We start from the raw sequence: 15,367 nt of genomic DNA, 5'->3' as shown, positions 1-15,367 counted from the left end.
CAACATGCTCTCCTCAGACCATTTCCCCATGCAGCTGGATGCACACCTGCAGCAGGCGAGGTTTCCTGAGGGTTTTGCCCTCCTCTGTAAACTTTCAGTCCTCTGCAGTTGCCCCTGGCCCCCTCACCTGCTCCTTTTTCTTTCTTTTTGCCTCTTCTGGAAGCTCCCACTTCATCCTCCACTGGGAAATGTGGTTATTAGCATAGGCCCGGCTCCCTCCTGTCGCTCAAAGGGCAGTAGGTGTTGGGAGTTGGTGGATGTAACTGTTTCAGTCATTTCTGTGTATCTACTGTCTTTTCCTTAAGTATTATCTCAGAAAACTTCCACGTTATGTTGAAAATCCATAAAAGTATGGGAGTGCAAGACTCATGATAAATGCAATGTGGCCTGTTATAATCTCTAGTTAAGCAATGTTCAATAAAAAATGTTGCTGTGGTTGTGTGCTATAAACCCAATGACGGTGGATTTCCTGTGCTATCCTTTTCACTATTTATTCCCGGGCTTTCCTCAATTTGATGTAACATTTTGATGTTATTCAAAACAGCATTTTCTCTATTTCATTCTGCTAGATGTTTAGGGCCAAGCCCAGCCTCCGAACTGTACGACCACGCACGGCTCGGTGCCTGTGGCCATGGCTCAGTGGATGAGGAGAGCTGTGCAAATGGCCAAAGCACGGGATTGTGCCACTGCGTGACACGCTGCCTGTCCAGCCTGGCTGAGCCAGGGCGAAGCTTTCCCACCCGAAACACATTTTGGGCCCTCGGTGCACGCCAAGGGCACTCCGGGCATTTCCACACCGCGGGACTCACAGAGTGCCCCCGCCACGGGCCTTCCCACGCCCTCAGCTGACCCTGCTACTGCTCTGCTCATCCCACCTCTGCCCACACTGCAGGTTGTCTGGCGGGCAGTCTGAGCTGCTCCCAGCGGGCACCCGCCGATGTCTCGTAGGAAAACGCCTGGCGATGAAGGGCGGCTCTGGGTGCTCTGCACGGGCCTCTCCCCTACGGGGGGCCCGGGCAACGCGGGACGGGGCTTTGCGTGTCAATGTCGACCCCTCGCGTCAGGGTTTCGAGCGTGGGTCCTTCGCACGGGCGGCAGTAGCGCTGGTGCCTCCCCGCCGCGCAGCGCTCAGCAGCCGGGCCCGTTGCCCGCGCTCCGCCCCAGCCTGGCCGCCGCGGGCTGCCTGTCGCTCCCGGCCGGAGCGCAGCCGGTTGCTAGGCAGGTTGGGGTCGCCTAGCGACTTCGCTCGGGTTTTCTTCTGCTGAAGCGAGAGCGAGAGGCCGCCGGCGGAACGGGGCCGGTTGGCCGCCCCGCTGCCCCCGCGGCGCGGACACGGGACAGGCCCCACCCCGCCCGAGCGGAGGCCGCCCCATCGGTGGCTCGGGCATCGGCTTCCCGCCCTCCGCTCGCGGGCTCGGTGGGATCGGCGCTCGCTTCCTCAGCGCTAGGGCCGAGCGAGGGGAGAAGCAAGATGGCGGACAAGGCGCCCAGCGGCTCGCAGAAAGCCAGTGGGAAGGTGAGGCCGTTCCGCGGGGCGGCCCGGCGGCCCGCTCCGCCGCCGGAGGGCACGGCCGCCGCCTGCCGGCGCGGCGGCGGGGCCCGGAAGCGGCGGAGCGGCGAGGCGCGGGCGGCGCGGCCTGTTCCGTCTCTGCTCTCTGCCCGGGGGTGACTGCGGGCCCCGGGAGGGGGGCGGGGAGGCGGGAAGGGGGGCGGCGCGGCGGGGCCGGGGGGCCTGGGCCTCTCGCGGGGCATCCCCGCTCCCCGGGATCGCCCTGGGCGCGTCGCTGTCGCGGGCCGGCGGCAGCGGCCTCCTCGCGTCCCGGTGCCCCCGGCGGAGGGGTGCGGGGCGCCCCGCGCTGACGGCGCGGCTCCGGTTTGGGCTGCGGGGGGTCGGTGGGTGCCCGAGCCTTACCCGCGCGCCTGGGCGCGTTTCATTTCCCTCGTGCCGCGACCCCCGATCCTCCCATGAGCCGGAGCCCGCGTGGGGTTGGCTTCCAATTTGGGAGCGCGAAGGAGAACGATAATTTTAGATCGAGTGTCTTCCGATTTGCGGTGGGATTACGGATTTCACGAAATCGCCGTGGCGTTCCGCGCTCTTTTCTCTCTACCCGCTCTGCTGCCCGCAGCCGCCGGCTCAGGGAATCGCAGAGCAGCAGCCCGGGTAGTGCGGGAGTTCTGGCAAACTTGCCCGGAGCTGTGCGCCCAAACCGGCGCCTGTCCCGAGCTGCCCTCCCAAAGCATCCCTCCTCCTGGGGAGCGGGGGCAACGTGCGTTTTGGGGGACGCACTGGCACCTGAGGTTTGAGGGTTAGTGATTAGCGACACCCCCCCACACTCAGCTTTGTTGCAGGTTTAAGGCCAGAAGTATATAAATCTTCCAGTCATTGGTGTGGTTTTTTGTTCTTTTTTTTTTTTTTTTTTTTTTTTTTTTTAAATATATATGAGTGTGTAAATCAGTCAAGGGAGAAGCCACATTTTGGTTTAGGATTTTCTAATGCTATATAGATTAATAATTTTTACCGGTTTTGTACTCAGCTATAACAGGATTTTTTTTTTTTTTTTTTTTTTGCTGCTAGGAAACTAGCTGAAATGTAGTTACCGAGAGCCTTTGCATGTTTACCCCGTTGGTATTATCAGAGTAAGAGAGTTTTATTTTTGTTTCCCATTTGTGATCTATTCCAAATATTGCCAGGAAACATTTTTTTGGATCTTGCCTTTGGCTTGGAACTGCAAGTAACAGCTGGACATAAAACTTTAGTAGGAAAGCCGGTCTTAATTTATGGAGAATGGCTTCCAGAGAATAAGGCATTTTGGGATTTCAAGTATAATTAGACATAGAATAATAATTTAATTATTGATTACTGCAACTGATAACATGGTACACAAAACCAACCCACATATGAGCCCTTTTCGCAGTTACATCAGAGACTTTTTTGTTTTGTTGATTACTGATACTGTACTGATTATAATATTTTTTTTAATATACAGTAGTAATTAATTTATAAAACTTGTCTTCTGCCTTGGGTCTTGGTTCTGCAGAGGTATGTGCAGACATGTAACTTCATACAGTCATCCACGCTGTTGAAGTCAGTGGGACTACTAGAGAATGTCAAGTCAAATGTGCATTAATCTGTCAAGGCCCATTGAGGAGGTCCTGTATTTTGCCCTCTTCGTGCTGTTCCCCCCACCCCTCAATTTCCCGTTACTCTAGATGTATATTCAGTGTTTTCAGTAGTCTTTTTCCCATGCTTTACATTCTAGATCTTGTTTTGTATTGTCAATATTATTTTATGTGCCAAAGAAAATAATGATAATACATTCCTGGATGGATTGATTGTTTTTGTTGAGAAGTGAAATAAAATAAGACATGCCTAGCTCTTGGAATTTATTTCCTTCAACCTCATCTTTCCTTGGGGGGGTGGGGTGTATGTGGTGTCTTTTTTTGTCAGTTCATGAATGCTTGCAATATGTATATCCCTAGAGGTACTTTTCAGATGTCTGCAGAAAGAAGTATGACATAATGGTACTGAAATTAGTAATATTCTTAATTTTTGTAGTTAATTTATTCACACAAGGATAAAAATGTGTATTTTTAGTCGAGCCTGTATGAAAATGTTTATGGTTTAACAATGTAAGCAAATAACCATTTTGTCCAATTTCTTAAAGTAATTATTTATCAAATATTTTATTTTATTTTAAATAGTTTTAAGATTAATTTACTTACACCTCAAAATCGAAGCTTTAGACTCCATTTCTTTTGGTGCGTTGTATTTGCAAGTCATAAGAATAATTGTACTTGCAAAACAAATATGTCTCGTAGACTCCATAGGATATGTTTCAATGGCAATTCTAAGATGAGCCTTTGCTGGCTTCTAGCCTACCTCCTGGGAAGACACAGTGACATTTTATTTTCTGTGTTCTGTGAAGAGCTGTGGCCTAGTGGTTGAAGGCTTTAACACTTACAGTAAGATACGGGTTTCTTCCCTTCAGAACAGGTAGTGTTTGTTGTTCGGTCTTAGTGTCAAAGTACTGATTTTGAACATCTAGCCAGTTTTGTTTTACAGTGTAAAATCGAGTTTATTTCAGTCTGGCATTATCTGTTTGAGTCGCTATTTGAAAACCATTGTTGAAGGTGGTACAGGTCCAGGAGCACCCACTGCCTGTGTCACTGTGGTGGTAGCTGCTTTTTATGATACTGTCAGCTTCTAAATAAGTTTGAGAGTCTCCAATGTGAAATGTGTTGCAAAAGCAACAAATTCCTTTGTCACTTCGAGATTGGGATAGGAAGATACGTGCTTGAGATTTCCGGAAATCTAAATACGAAAGGGACAAAGTTAAGGACTAGAAAATAGAGATTGCCCAAGACTGCACAGGTCAGGGTAGGATATGATTCTGAAATGGCAGATACTGATTATGTTCAGTTATTATCCTGTTGTAATGAAATATTAGCTGCTCAATGACTCTGCCATGTTCTCATTTTATCTTCTGTGAGTAGTGACTATATTGCATGTTCACTGCTTTTACATATAATACTGAGCAAATTGGATACCATGTGGCAGATTATCCACCTGACCCAAGCTGTAGGTTTCTCTTTTTCATTCTAAAAAAATGTTTTAACATTCCTTAATCTTAAATGCATTTTTCAGGCTTTTGAGTAAGTTATGTGTTAAGTAATCACTGTTCTTCAACATTTAATTGTTGTGAATGGACAGCTTTCCTTGGTAAGTTAAAGTATATGAAGAGTAGCAATGTAATATCTGTGCACGTGATGAATTCCAGTTAGATGTAGCATTCTGCAAGATGGTGAAACTCGTGATCTTCAACTTTTCCTGTATTGTTGGTGTTCAACTAGTGACCAGGAGCAGGAGAGGTGTAAGCGTGTTCCGCTGGTGGTGGAAACGTAAAAGGAGGTATTGACCTTATTTCCTCTCTAGCAGTAGAAAGTTGGCAGCTCCTGTTCATCTGAGTTTAAGGTTGTAATGGAATAGCAGTCCTTGTAAGTACTTTGGAGAAAACCATTTTCAATTTACTTCTGTGTCTGAAAGCAATGTCTGTTTTAACAATGAATAACATTAATATGCACTATTCCGGTAAATGTAAATAAATTAACTATGAAATAATTTGGAGATGTTTGCAAGCATCTGTTTTCTAGACAGTTTGATAAAGGAAGAATAAAAGAGGCAACTTGGGCTGGAAACATCCCTGCCTTTGCTGGATTTTAACAATATAATTTAAGCTATGATTCCATTTTACTTTTCCTTAGTATCTTGCTGACACAAACTAGTCTCAACCTTAGCTACTTTTTCCTCTTCCAAACACTGTCCTATTTAGGTAGTTTGGCGTGATTGGGGGGTGGGGCATGGAGCCTGCTATGAATTGGAAACTGGTTTGGCTGAACCTCCCCAACTCTCTCTTTCCTAGGTGATCAGTTAAATTGGAAAAAGGGTTCTAGTTCAGTGTGACCAGCTGCCCAGTGTGGGGGCAGAATCAGTGGAAGGTGTTGAAACAGGGCAAGAGTGTCTTACACCAGAGTTTCTTGTAAACAGTTTACCCTCAAGCTATTAGGTTTTCCAAGGGAAGGAATTTTATTTAAGTTGTAGCCATTACAGTTGTAATAATAACATTCAGCATTTGGAAGACCACGGGATTGTCTTCTGGGTTTTATTGGGAGCTTTTGTTGCTCTTTGTTGTTTTACAAAATGGCATTAGTATTAAGAAGAAAAAAAAAAAGGTTTGCTTATGTTATACAGTATATTTTAAATATTTGTGAAGTAATATGATCGTGCTAGTCTTACCCAGAAATCATTGCATTTGGAGAAACTGTGAAGATCTGGATTTGTGGGCACTTGTACTGCTGACAGGAAGATTTGGGAGAGCAGTCCTCTCTTCTCTGTTTTCTTTGGAAGCTGCAACAAAACTGGAAGAAAATTTAAGCACCAGATTCTGAGAGGGGGCTCTCAGCTTTGGCTTTCTGATAGGAATTTGTCATAAATCTCATTTGTATGGTCCTTTGAAGATTATTTTTTTTCCCCTTTTCTTTTGAAGGCTGAGTGAACTTGGCTAGACTCAGTAATGGAGCATTAAGCGACCTGACCTCTAAGACTGTGGTTTGACAGGGCTGTATTTTACTGAAATGCCATTTCAGCAGCCTGCATTGCTACTTCAGTTATGCTGGCACAGTTCTTTGAGGGACCTGTGCAGTGAAAGTGATCCAGCTGGAAAATAATCTGGTTTGGGGTAAAAAAAAAAAAGGTTTTGTGCAGAGTGGTAGAAGCAGTGAATCGGGAGTAAGAGGACATTTGTAGATTGTTTATGCTGGCAATGACTGAAAGATGGATTCGTATTTTTTCTGTCAGTGTTTTGAACATGAAGGAGCTATTCTCACATCTCAGATATGGTCAGGTGCAGGACAGAGCTCTGGGTACATGTCTTTCAACAGTTAGTTCAGCTGAGCTACTTAATGTGATGAGAAGAGGAAAAAATAGTCCTGTTCCATGTTTCAACACTTCTGAAATGGTCCTGTCTGGGAATGTTAGAAAGACACTGCGATTCTGCTGAGTCAGTTCAGCTGGTGTAACTTAAGGAAACAAAATTGCCCCTTTTGTCAAAGCGATGCAGATGAATGCAAAGTGTGCTGCTGTGAGAGTTAGTTTTTTAATAACTGCTGTTTAGAAACTGGCAGGTAGCAATGCATAGTTGTGTGAAGAATCATTTCATCTTGTGCTTCATGGGTGCAGTTGCTTGGATGGTCAGAAGCAGTACCAAAGGTATGAACTAAATTTATAGGTGGGAAGAGACGACCTTAAAAATAAGAACTGTTTAAGGATGAGAATAATGGGACTCTGCAAAACTGCTAGTTGCTGTGATATAAAGTTGGTCTAAAAGTTAAAACTGCTTTTAGAATTTTCAAGAGTGCATCTTAGAAATTCTGTTGCTTGGCTAACATTTGGGGTGACTTGGTCCACAGTGGTCCTTGTTGGTGGGTTGGGCAGTGCCACTGTACTTCTAGCTCAGCGACTTTCAGACTTTTTTGTTCATTGGCCTGCTTTTCCACTGTTACCCTGCAGAATCCCTGTGTGCTGCCATGCATTGACATCCTTTCTGCACAGTATCAACTGGTCTTGCTGGAGAAACAGATTTAGTTTCTGTTACTTTTTTTTTTTTTTTTGGCATTATTCCTCAGGATATTGTGTCTTAAGTGTCATTGTACTGAGTGTTGATACTGTTTGTTACTGTGATTGATGCCTTGTCTGTTGTTCTCCCTGTAAGCAGCTTCAGCACCCATCCCTATTGGAAGGTCACTCCCCAAAACTTCTGTAGATGAAACAGATGTGGAGAATTGAGAAATGGTCATTTCATTCTGCCATTGCCAAACAACCTCCTTCCCCCAAGCAATACTAGGTCTTGAATCTGTCAGTATACTACGGCAGATGCCATTGTATCATTCCACCTTTGAGATTTATCTTTTTCACTGCAGGTCTGAAATTTTGGGGTTTTTTTTAAGGGTGGAATTGCAACTGATGTGTTGGTTGCCGCAGAGTGGCAGCTGGCATCAGGAAGAATGCTGTTTTCAGGCTCTGAAATTCTTTTGCACAGTGTCTTTCTTTTATCTGTGTGATTTTGTGCTATACATCCATAAACCCTCTGGGGGAGGACAGGTTTCCTTAAACTACAATCTTGCAGTACATAGAACTGTGGATAACAGATTACCAATTTGAGTGCCACAGGCAGTTGTGAATCACAAAAAAATCCAGCACCAAATACAGAGGAAAAGCTTGCAGGAAGCGGAATTAGTAAAAGATGCTTGTGATACTTGCTTCCACATGTGTGTTAATGAACTGCTACTAGTACACATGAACTGAACTTTTTATTAAGTTCTGTGCAAAGGTGTGAGTAATGTGTAGTGTTGCAGGTAAGTAGATTTGGGAGGTCTTTGAGAGTAAGACATAACTGGGGTTTTTTGTTTTTTTCCCCCCTTCCTCTTTCTGATAAAAACTCCAAAAGCTAAACAAACGTATTCTTAGGAGCCTTTGTTTCTCCCTTTTAAGGGTTGTATTTTTGTGCCTCTCTACCTTTGTGGACTTAGTTCTGGTTCTTGAAGTGCTGTCTACCATTTTTTTCTAACTTGATTTGACTGTAAAACATAGCAATATACTTGTCCAGAGATAAATTTGTCTTAGTTGATGAAAAAGCATGATGCAAAATGAAAATGACGTCTAGTAATTTATCTTCTAGAGTAGTACTTGGTGCTTGTCCTTTTTGGAAGACTGGAGATGAGCACTGCATATAACTATTTCTGGTAGAAACTATAAATTCCTGGTAATAAGGAGAAATGCTAATGTTCTGTAACTAATGAACAGATTTCAGCTAATGGAACTGTTTTATTTTGACTTAAATTTCAATTTAGATATGAATTGTGCATCAGATGGTTATTCCTTAATAGTAGATATTATGTTAGTGATGTTTTCTAGAATTTGGGCGTTACATAATTTTAAAATGGGTTGTCCTATTGTTGGAGTGTTCTCCATCACTTAAAACCATTTAAAAACCTGATTTTTAAAAAAGCTAATGCAGATTTTGTATATATGCGGGTTTATGTGTTAAATTTCAGTTACAGTTTAAAGTAATAATGTTAGTAAGTACATACTCACAAATTGGACTTAAATTAGTGTTCTTGAGTGACCAGCTTCCATCTATGCAGAGCATACTAAGAACAGTTTTGGAAATTATTTTTATGATAAGGCAAATATCATCAAGCACTTCATATGACCTTTAACAGCCTTTGATGACAACTTTTGCAAATTCAGTGTAACAAACTTAATTTTTTTTCCTTGCAGTGCTGTCAGTTGCATGTTCATCAAATGCAGCTCTGGAAGTTTAGATATTTTTAATCGTAGCAAGAACTGTTTATCTTTAATCCCTTATTTGCCTTACATTGACATTGCTCATGTTGTGTCCCTGTTCAGATTTATCATTAAAATGCATTACATGTATCTTTGTTCTTGTGTATTTGGATGTTGAACTTGAAATGAAAATCACATTTGAGGAACTGAATTAAAAAAATAGAGGTTGTTTGTGTGTTTTTTTTTCTGTGCCTCACCTCCTCTTAATTCTCTTTTCAGGTCAGAGTGCCAGATGCAGTACACACCACTGGATCTGCTGATACACATGTAAGTCCAAAATATTTAAAAACAAAACAAAAAAGCAAACAAACAAAAAAATCCAACCAAACCCACAAACTCAAAATAGACTTGTTCTCTAAAGAAAACTACTTGCTGCAGGCAGACTGGTGCATTTGGTATCTAATCTGTAGGTGTTTGTAAATGAACCATTGATTTTCATGTTTAAAAATATTCCTTGAAACTTTCAAACAACCATTAGTGTAGGAAGCTCTGATGTATTATTGCATTCATGACAGATACTTGAACAGGAAGAAGCTGTAAGGACTCTATGTGTTTATCTCTCATACTGAGGAATATTCAAAATATGAAGTGATTAATGTTAAGAGTCACTGTATATTAAACTGTCTTTTTATATACAGTTGGCTCCTCAAAAATCAGGTAGTGTGGCCCTAATTTCATCCTTTATTTTTCCTTCTAATAGAAGAAGGTAAGAATAATTACCAAGTCTTCCTCTCGCCCCCACCACAGAAGAGACCTTTGCCCAGTCACGTGGTTGGCATGTTGCTTGAAGGCCTACCTTTTTCTGAGCTAAAATGAAAACAGGCAGCAAGAGCCAAAGAGCATTAATACTGGACAATTCATTCTGTGGTTTGGATTTTCTTCAAGATTCCAATTTGATTTTGTATATGAAAAAGTCAATTACCAGCTGTTTAATTGTTTGTAAGATAACATTATTCAAGTTGTGATAGCAGAAACTTTTCATTAATAAGTATGCCCTTTTATTGATTTGCTTTACTTGCTACAATTTGGAAAATTACTATTAAATCTCTTTTGAATATTTTCTGTTGTCGATGGAACCGGGACTTCAGTACTTTGTGTCTTCCTATAGTCAATGCAGAGTTATGTTTTATAGGAGTTTGCTTTCATACAGTGATTTGATTACTCAGCTAGAAGTTTTCTTTTTACTTCCATCATTTGCTTTACCCTTTTCACTGTATTATTTTCCATTTTTTGAAGGAGGAAGACCTTTAAGTTTTGTATAGCTCTGTTGTTAGGAACTCTGTGAAGCTGCATATGGTTACTAATGATGTTATAATTGCCTAATGGGATGTAACTAGCAGGCATAAATGAGTTCAATCCTATTAACTTTATATTGCTCCAGCCACTTCGAGGGTTTTGTTGTTTTTATTTTTTTTTTTTTTTGAGACCCTTCCTAAACTGAGGAGATCTTAGTGCCAGAACTCTTGTTATCTTACAGCTGCTTCCCTTAGGTCAATAGAACATATATTCATGTGGCTTATCTGCAGGTATCACGTAACATTATTGTGAGAGAGTATTTCTTGATGACAGGATAAGCCTTGGGTAGGATTGTGGTATTTGTTTTGTCTGTATTGATGTGCCATAGCAATATGCACACGTTTTGCCAAGGTTGTATGTTGTTTGTCATACTGAAATATTAGCTGTCTTTCAGACAACAGAAAAAATGGATTTTATTAACTTTAAAAACACACAGATGAATGAAAAACTTTTTATAAACTTGTCACAACAGCTCAAGTTGACAAACATAGTGTTATAAACCAGATAACTCCAAACACAATGCTGCATTAACTTGTAACTGATAGTTTTCCTTTTAATGAATAAGTAGGGAACATTTTTCAAAGAAATAGGAGCTATTTTGGTCATATGCTTGGCACAGAGCTAAGAGGTATCTGTGATACTAAACAAGGATTATGAACTGAAGGTATTTCAGTTGTTTTTCACAGTGCTTTTTCATATGTAAAAAAAATCTGAATAGAAAGCTGATATTAGAAATAAAACTCTTTACAAAGAAAATTATTCCTAGAGGAAACTCTTTTTGCAGTTGGCATCTGAAATTTTTTAGTAATATGGCAGTTAAGCTGTTCACCTTAATTAACTGACTTTTTTTATTAGGTTGAGCTGATTTTTATGGTTTTTTTTTTAAAGAATTGCCACTGCAAAAGTGGTAGTTTTAAGCAACACTGTGCATTGTGTAAGAGCATCAAAAATATTTTGAAGGTAAAGGCTAATAGCTTATATTTTGGTGGTCTTGAGCTTTTTTTCTTGTTCTGGTGATGCTTTTTATGAATTACTGTGTTAAGCTAGGAGTTCCCAGAGAAATTTCTTATCTTTTCTCTCCTTTCCTTCCCATTGTCCACGTCTTTTGAACATGGTCTTTATTCTGTTGTCTTTCCTCTCTCAACGCTTTACTATTTTTTAACAACCTAAGTAAAGTGTTAGAGTTCTCATTCCATGCTCTCCAGAAATGACTGTTAGTTTTCAAGAAGGGAGGAATGGAGGTTAAACTACCTAAAATAGAAAGAAATTATGAGCCAGAGGTGAGGTCTTCTTGTTTTATTAAAACTAGCAGCTGAAAACCTCAAGAATCCATTTTCTTCTTCAAGCAAAAATATTACACTTAACCTTGAGGTACAACTGAAATGCAGCATCCATTTTGTTCTTCAGTTATACCTGTTCAACCTTGCATAAACATTCTTTCGGCCAAAATAGTCAGAAAAGCTTTTGAAACTTCTTTTTTTTTTTTGTTAAATTTCTTTCTTTTTTTTTTTTTTTTTTCTCCCTGGAAATTGCAATGGCCAAAAAGGAATTGTAGTGCAAAGCACATATTTCCAAAGGTTTAAAACCTCTGTGTCGCTTAGTGAAAAGATCTCCAGGCTCTTACAGCAAGTACCCATCAGATTTCATCTGTGTTTGAATGGTGTATTAAAAACTTTCTCATTAAATCAAGTATGATTTGTTCTTAAAAAACCCACAGATTTAGTTGTATTAGATAATGTTGAGTTCAGGGAGAAGTACTGGAAGCCTATTCTTTGTTTTGTGTAAGTTAAGTCACTTCACGTAGGAAGTTTGTGGTGTAGATCAAGGTAAAAAGTAACATTATTTTAATTGTTTTGCAAACAGTTTAATGTTTGTTTTCCTAATCCTTTTGCAGCCTCTAATGGAAAGCAAACTCAAAGCATTCAGCATTGGCAAAATGAGTGCCGCCAAGCGGACTCTGAGCAAGAAGGAGCAAGAAGAATTAAAAAAGAAGGTAATGGTATGCAATGAAAATTTTATTTTGTATGCAGAGTTGAAATAAGTCTGCTTTTAGATTACAACCAGCTACAATTGTATTTTTCGAAGAATGAAAGTGAACTGCATTTTACATGTTTAATTTGTTCTTGGCATCCATGGCATTGAGAGAGACAGGCTTGCTTCTTTTTCCTCCTGTGTGAGAAATCAAGTTCTCCGGCTTCCTGAAATTACAACAATCCACTGATTGTCGTGTTGCTCAAAATGAGGATAGCCATCACCTTAGGTTATTTTCTGTTCTTCGTTTGCTCTCTATCATTGGATTTCAGTAATTAGAAAGAGTAACTTGTCTCTGAAATTGTTTCAATACGCGTCCTTGTTGCTCTAAAAACATATTTTTATTTTTATTATCTCCAAAAGAAATAATTAAACATTAAAATTTGATACTGAATTTTAGGATACTTGGGAGTGTCCAAATTTTAGGAAGTATGTAGCTTATAGTTGGCAAGATGGAAGTTTTAAAAATTTTGGGCTTTGAGCTTTGAAATTTACATACACACAACTCTTACTATATTTCAGTGGGATATCTCCTGCTAGGTTGTTGGAAATAGTAGCCTAAATAAACATGATAGTGCTATATTTAGTGTCTCACTCAATTTTATCAAGTCATTGAATTAACAACTTCTGGGAAATACATAAGGGTGATCCTGTTAATCTCTTTCAGTCACATGAGCTATTCATAATGGATAAGGTGGAATACATACTGTACTCTTATGCTTAGGTCAGCAAAGTGCCAGTCTCACAGTGCTGGTCTTTCATATGATCTTTCCTAATCGGCATCTTTTGAATGTTAAATTGCTGTGTGAACTCTTGTAAATGAACAGTCATATTTGAGTGTACAGGCCTTATTTGCTTCACGTATTACATACTGTGTTCTTCCCACATTTCTCAGAAACTTGAATTCTGTCTAAAATTGAAACTCATTTGGTGCAGTTTGTAGCATGAACTCTCAAAAATAAAAAGCAATGTCACATAGCTAATTTAAGAATAGCTGTCTGCTGAAGGTTGTTCTGTGATGATAGTAAATAGATTAACATTTGCTATGTAGGAGGATGAGAAGGCTGCTGCAGAAATTTATGAAGAATTCCTTGCTGCCTTTGAAGGAAGTGATGGTAATAAAGTGAAAACATTTGTAAGAGGAGGAATCGTTAATGCATCTAAAGGTATAACTAATCTTTTTTTGGAAATGGTGGATCATTTGGTTTTGAGTAAAGAAGATTGTCTTTGAATTACGTTTTAAAATTAATATGTTACATTAGAAGCAGCAAATGAAACTTGATGCTAAAATCTACTTTATGCTTTGACTCACTAAGTAGGTAGTGGTATGAATTGTCTTTTAAACTTCAGAGGAAAAAATACTTTCTTTTAAATAGCCTAATTTTTGTTCTTCATATTAAAAGATGCTAAATTGCGGAAAGTTCGTCTTAGCAATTTTTAAAAATGAAATAGTATATTAAATTGAATGAACAAGACTGAAGAACAGCAGCATTCTTTCTAATGAACAGTATTAGTTCAGCATTAGTGTATATAATTTGTTTTAAATTTGCCTTCAATTTCAGAGGAGCATGAAACAGATGAAAAACGGGGTAAAATCTATAAGCCTTCATCACGATTTTCAGATCAAAAAAATCAACCAAGTCAGCCATCTAATGAGAAGCCTCCATCCCTCTTAATGATAGAAACCAAAAAGCCTGTAAGTTTCTTATTTGAATATTAACCCCTTACTTAGAGTTTGGGATTGCTTAGAAAAAGGTCTGTGTGATCTTGCAGAGTAGTTTTATCTGCGTTTATCATATATTAAAAGAAGGTGGAAATTTTGATGTGTTTAATCCCCATAGCAGATAACAAGATGATGAAATTCAGAGGTCCAGTAGCCCTGTATCCAACTGGATATACTTAGTACTCTGCTTTGTCTGCTGTATGTTTTTACTGTATTCCTGCTAATTGAGACAGACTTCTCATGAATACAGATTTAGTGACTGTTGCAAAGGAACAGTATCTCCAGTCCCGAGAATTTGTGAAGTTTTAGAAGCAATTCTTCTTGCTGCCATCTGTTTTTAGGTTTTTATAACTTAAAAAAAAAAAAAAATGACCTTTGCATTGATCCAAGTTTTTCTTGGTGAAGTTTTCTGATTTTTTTTCTTTGGGGTGAAGTTTGAGAAGTCCCTTTAGCTCTGAGTTGTACCAAATAAGTTGTAGAACTTGCACATTTTTGAAATTGAACACCTTGTTTTTATTTAATTTATTTTGACTTATGCATGGCTTCATATTTTTTTTTGTTAAACTGAGATTTCATCATAAAAAGTAATGGAAATATTATGAACAAACTTAGTCTTCAAGTGATAGTTACATATGATTACTGTATATGTGTAATGTGTAATTAATGTCTTGGATGTCTTTAAAAAGTCTTTTAATAGAGCTTACTACAATTTTTAAAGTTAAGTGTGATACTGCCTGTTAGGGTGGGAAATTGGATGTAATGTGATAATTGTGGGTAATCCCATGCTATCCTCCCTCCAACTTTAAACAAAGCTCAATTTTAATCTAGTGGGGTAATACTGGATGGCAGTTTTGATTTTCATTGTATGTAAAGCTCTACAGTTACAGAAATTCGTTGTAGCATTTTTTATTATGCTGAGCTCTGTTTTGTCATATGCAAGTGTCTGTACTGTAAGAATATTACTGCTTTTCAAATTTGTCATAAGTACTTATCAAATATGCAATCAGTTTACTCACTTGCCCTGTCCAATGGTGATTGAAGATAATGAGGTAAAAATGATTTTATTTATTTGGCAGACCCTCCCCAAAAACAAAAACAAACAAACAACTTTGCCTGGGGTGAGTAGGAAGTCCAGTTTTTCCAAAGCTGTAGTGTGTAACACAATAAATATTTTGTATGTCTGCCTATTGGAAACGTTTTCTTTTAAATTTGGTTATATAAAAACAATGTTGTTGAAGATGAGTTCACATGAGTTAGTTAAGGTACAAATATTACAGTAAAAAAAAAAAATTACAATATCCAAATTCTTTGTCATTCGAGAGTGTTTTTTCTGAGGATCTTGAACTATTTACAGTAATTGTTTCTTCAGACCTGTATTTATATCCAAAAGAAAGCAAGAGAAATAAATTATTTTC

The 15,367-nt window shown here is 39.6% G+C and overlaps 1 protein-coding gene across 4 annotated transcripts in view; it reads left to right on the top strand.

Annotated features, from left to right (window-relative positions):
* The first annotated feature begins 1,240 nt into the window (after positions 1 to 1,240).
* Positions 1,241 to 15,367, top strand: part of LOC104361642 (U2 snRNP associated SURP domain containing) — a 47,232-nt gene continuing 33,105 nt past the window's right edge. Inside the window, exons 1-6 of one of the 4 annotated variants that reach the window (XM_042793248.1) lie at positions 1,241 to 1,516; positions 9,122 to 9,169; positions 12,093 to 12,191; positions 13,281 to 13,395; positions 13,792 to 13,925; positions 15,029 to 15,070. In XM_042793248.1, the coding sequence (XP_042649182.1) occupies positions 1,472 to 1,516; positions 9,122 to 9,169; positions 12,093 to 12,191; positions 13,281 to 13,395; positions 13,792 to 13,925; positions 15,029 to 15,070 (483 nt within the window). In that variant the 5' untranslated portion in view covers positions 1,241 to 1,471. The remainder of the gene's footprint in view (positions 1,517 to 9,121; positions 9,170 to 12,092; positions 12,192 to 13,280; positions 13,396 to 13,791; positions 13,926 to 15,028; positions 15,071 to 15,367) is intronic. The other 3 variants (XM_042793236.1, XM_042793233.1, XM_042793240.1) reach the window with 3 other exon arrangements.

This window comes from Tyto alba, unplaced genomic scaffold (assembly GCF_018691265.1).
Source record: "Tyto alba isolate M040663 unplaced genomic scaffold, T.alba_DEE_v4.0 Super-Scaffold_10, whole genome shotgun sequence".
NCBI lineage: Eukaryota > Metazoa > Chordata > Aves > Strigiformes > Tytonidae > Tyto > Tyto alba.
The sequence above is the reverse complement of the archived record's forward strand: the minus strand, read 5'-3'. Positions and strand labels throughout refer to the sequence as shown.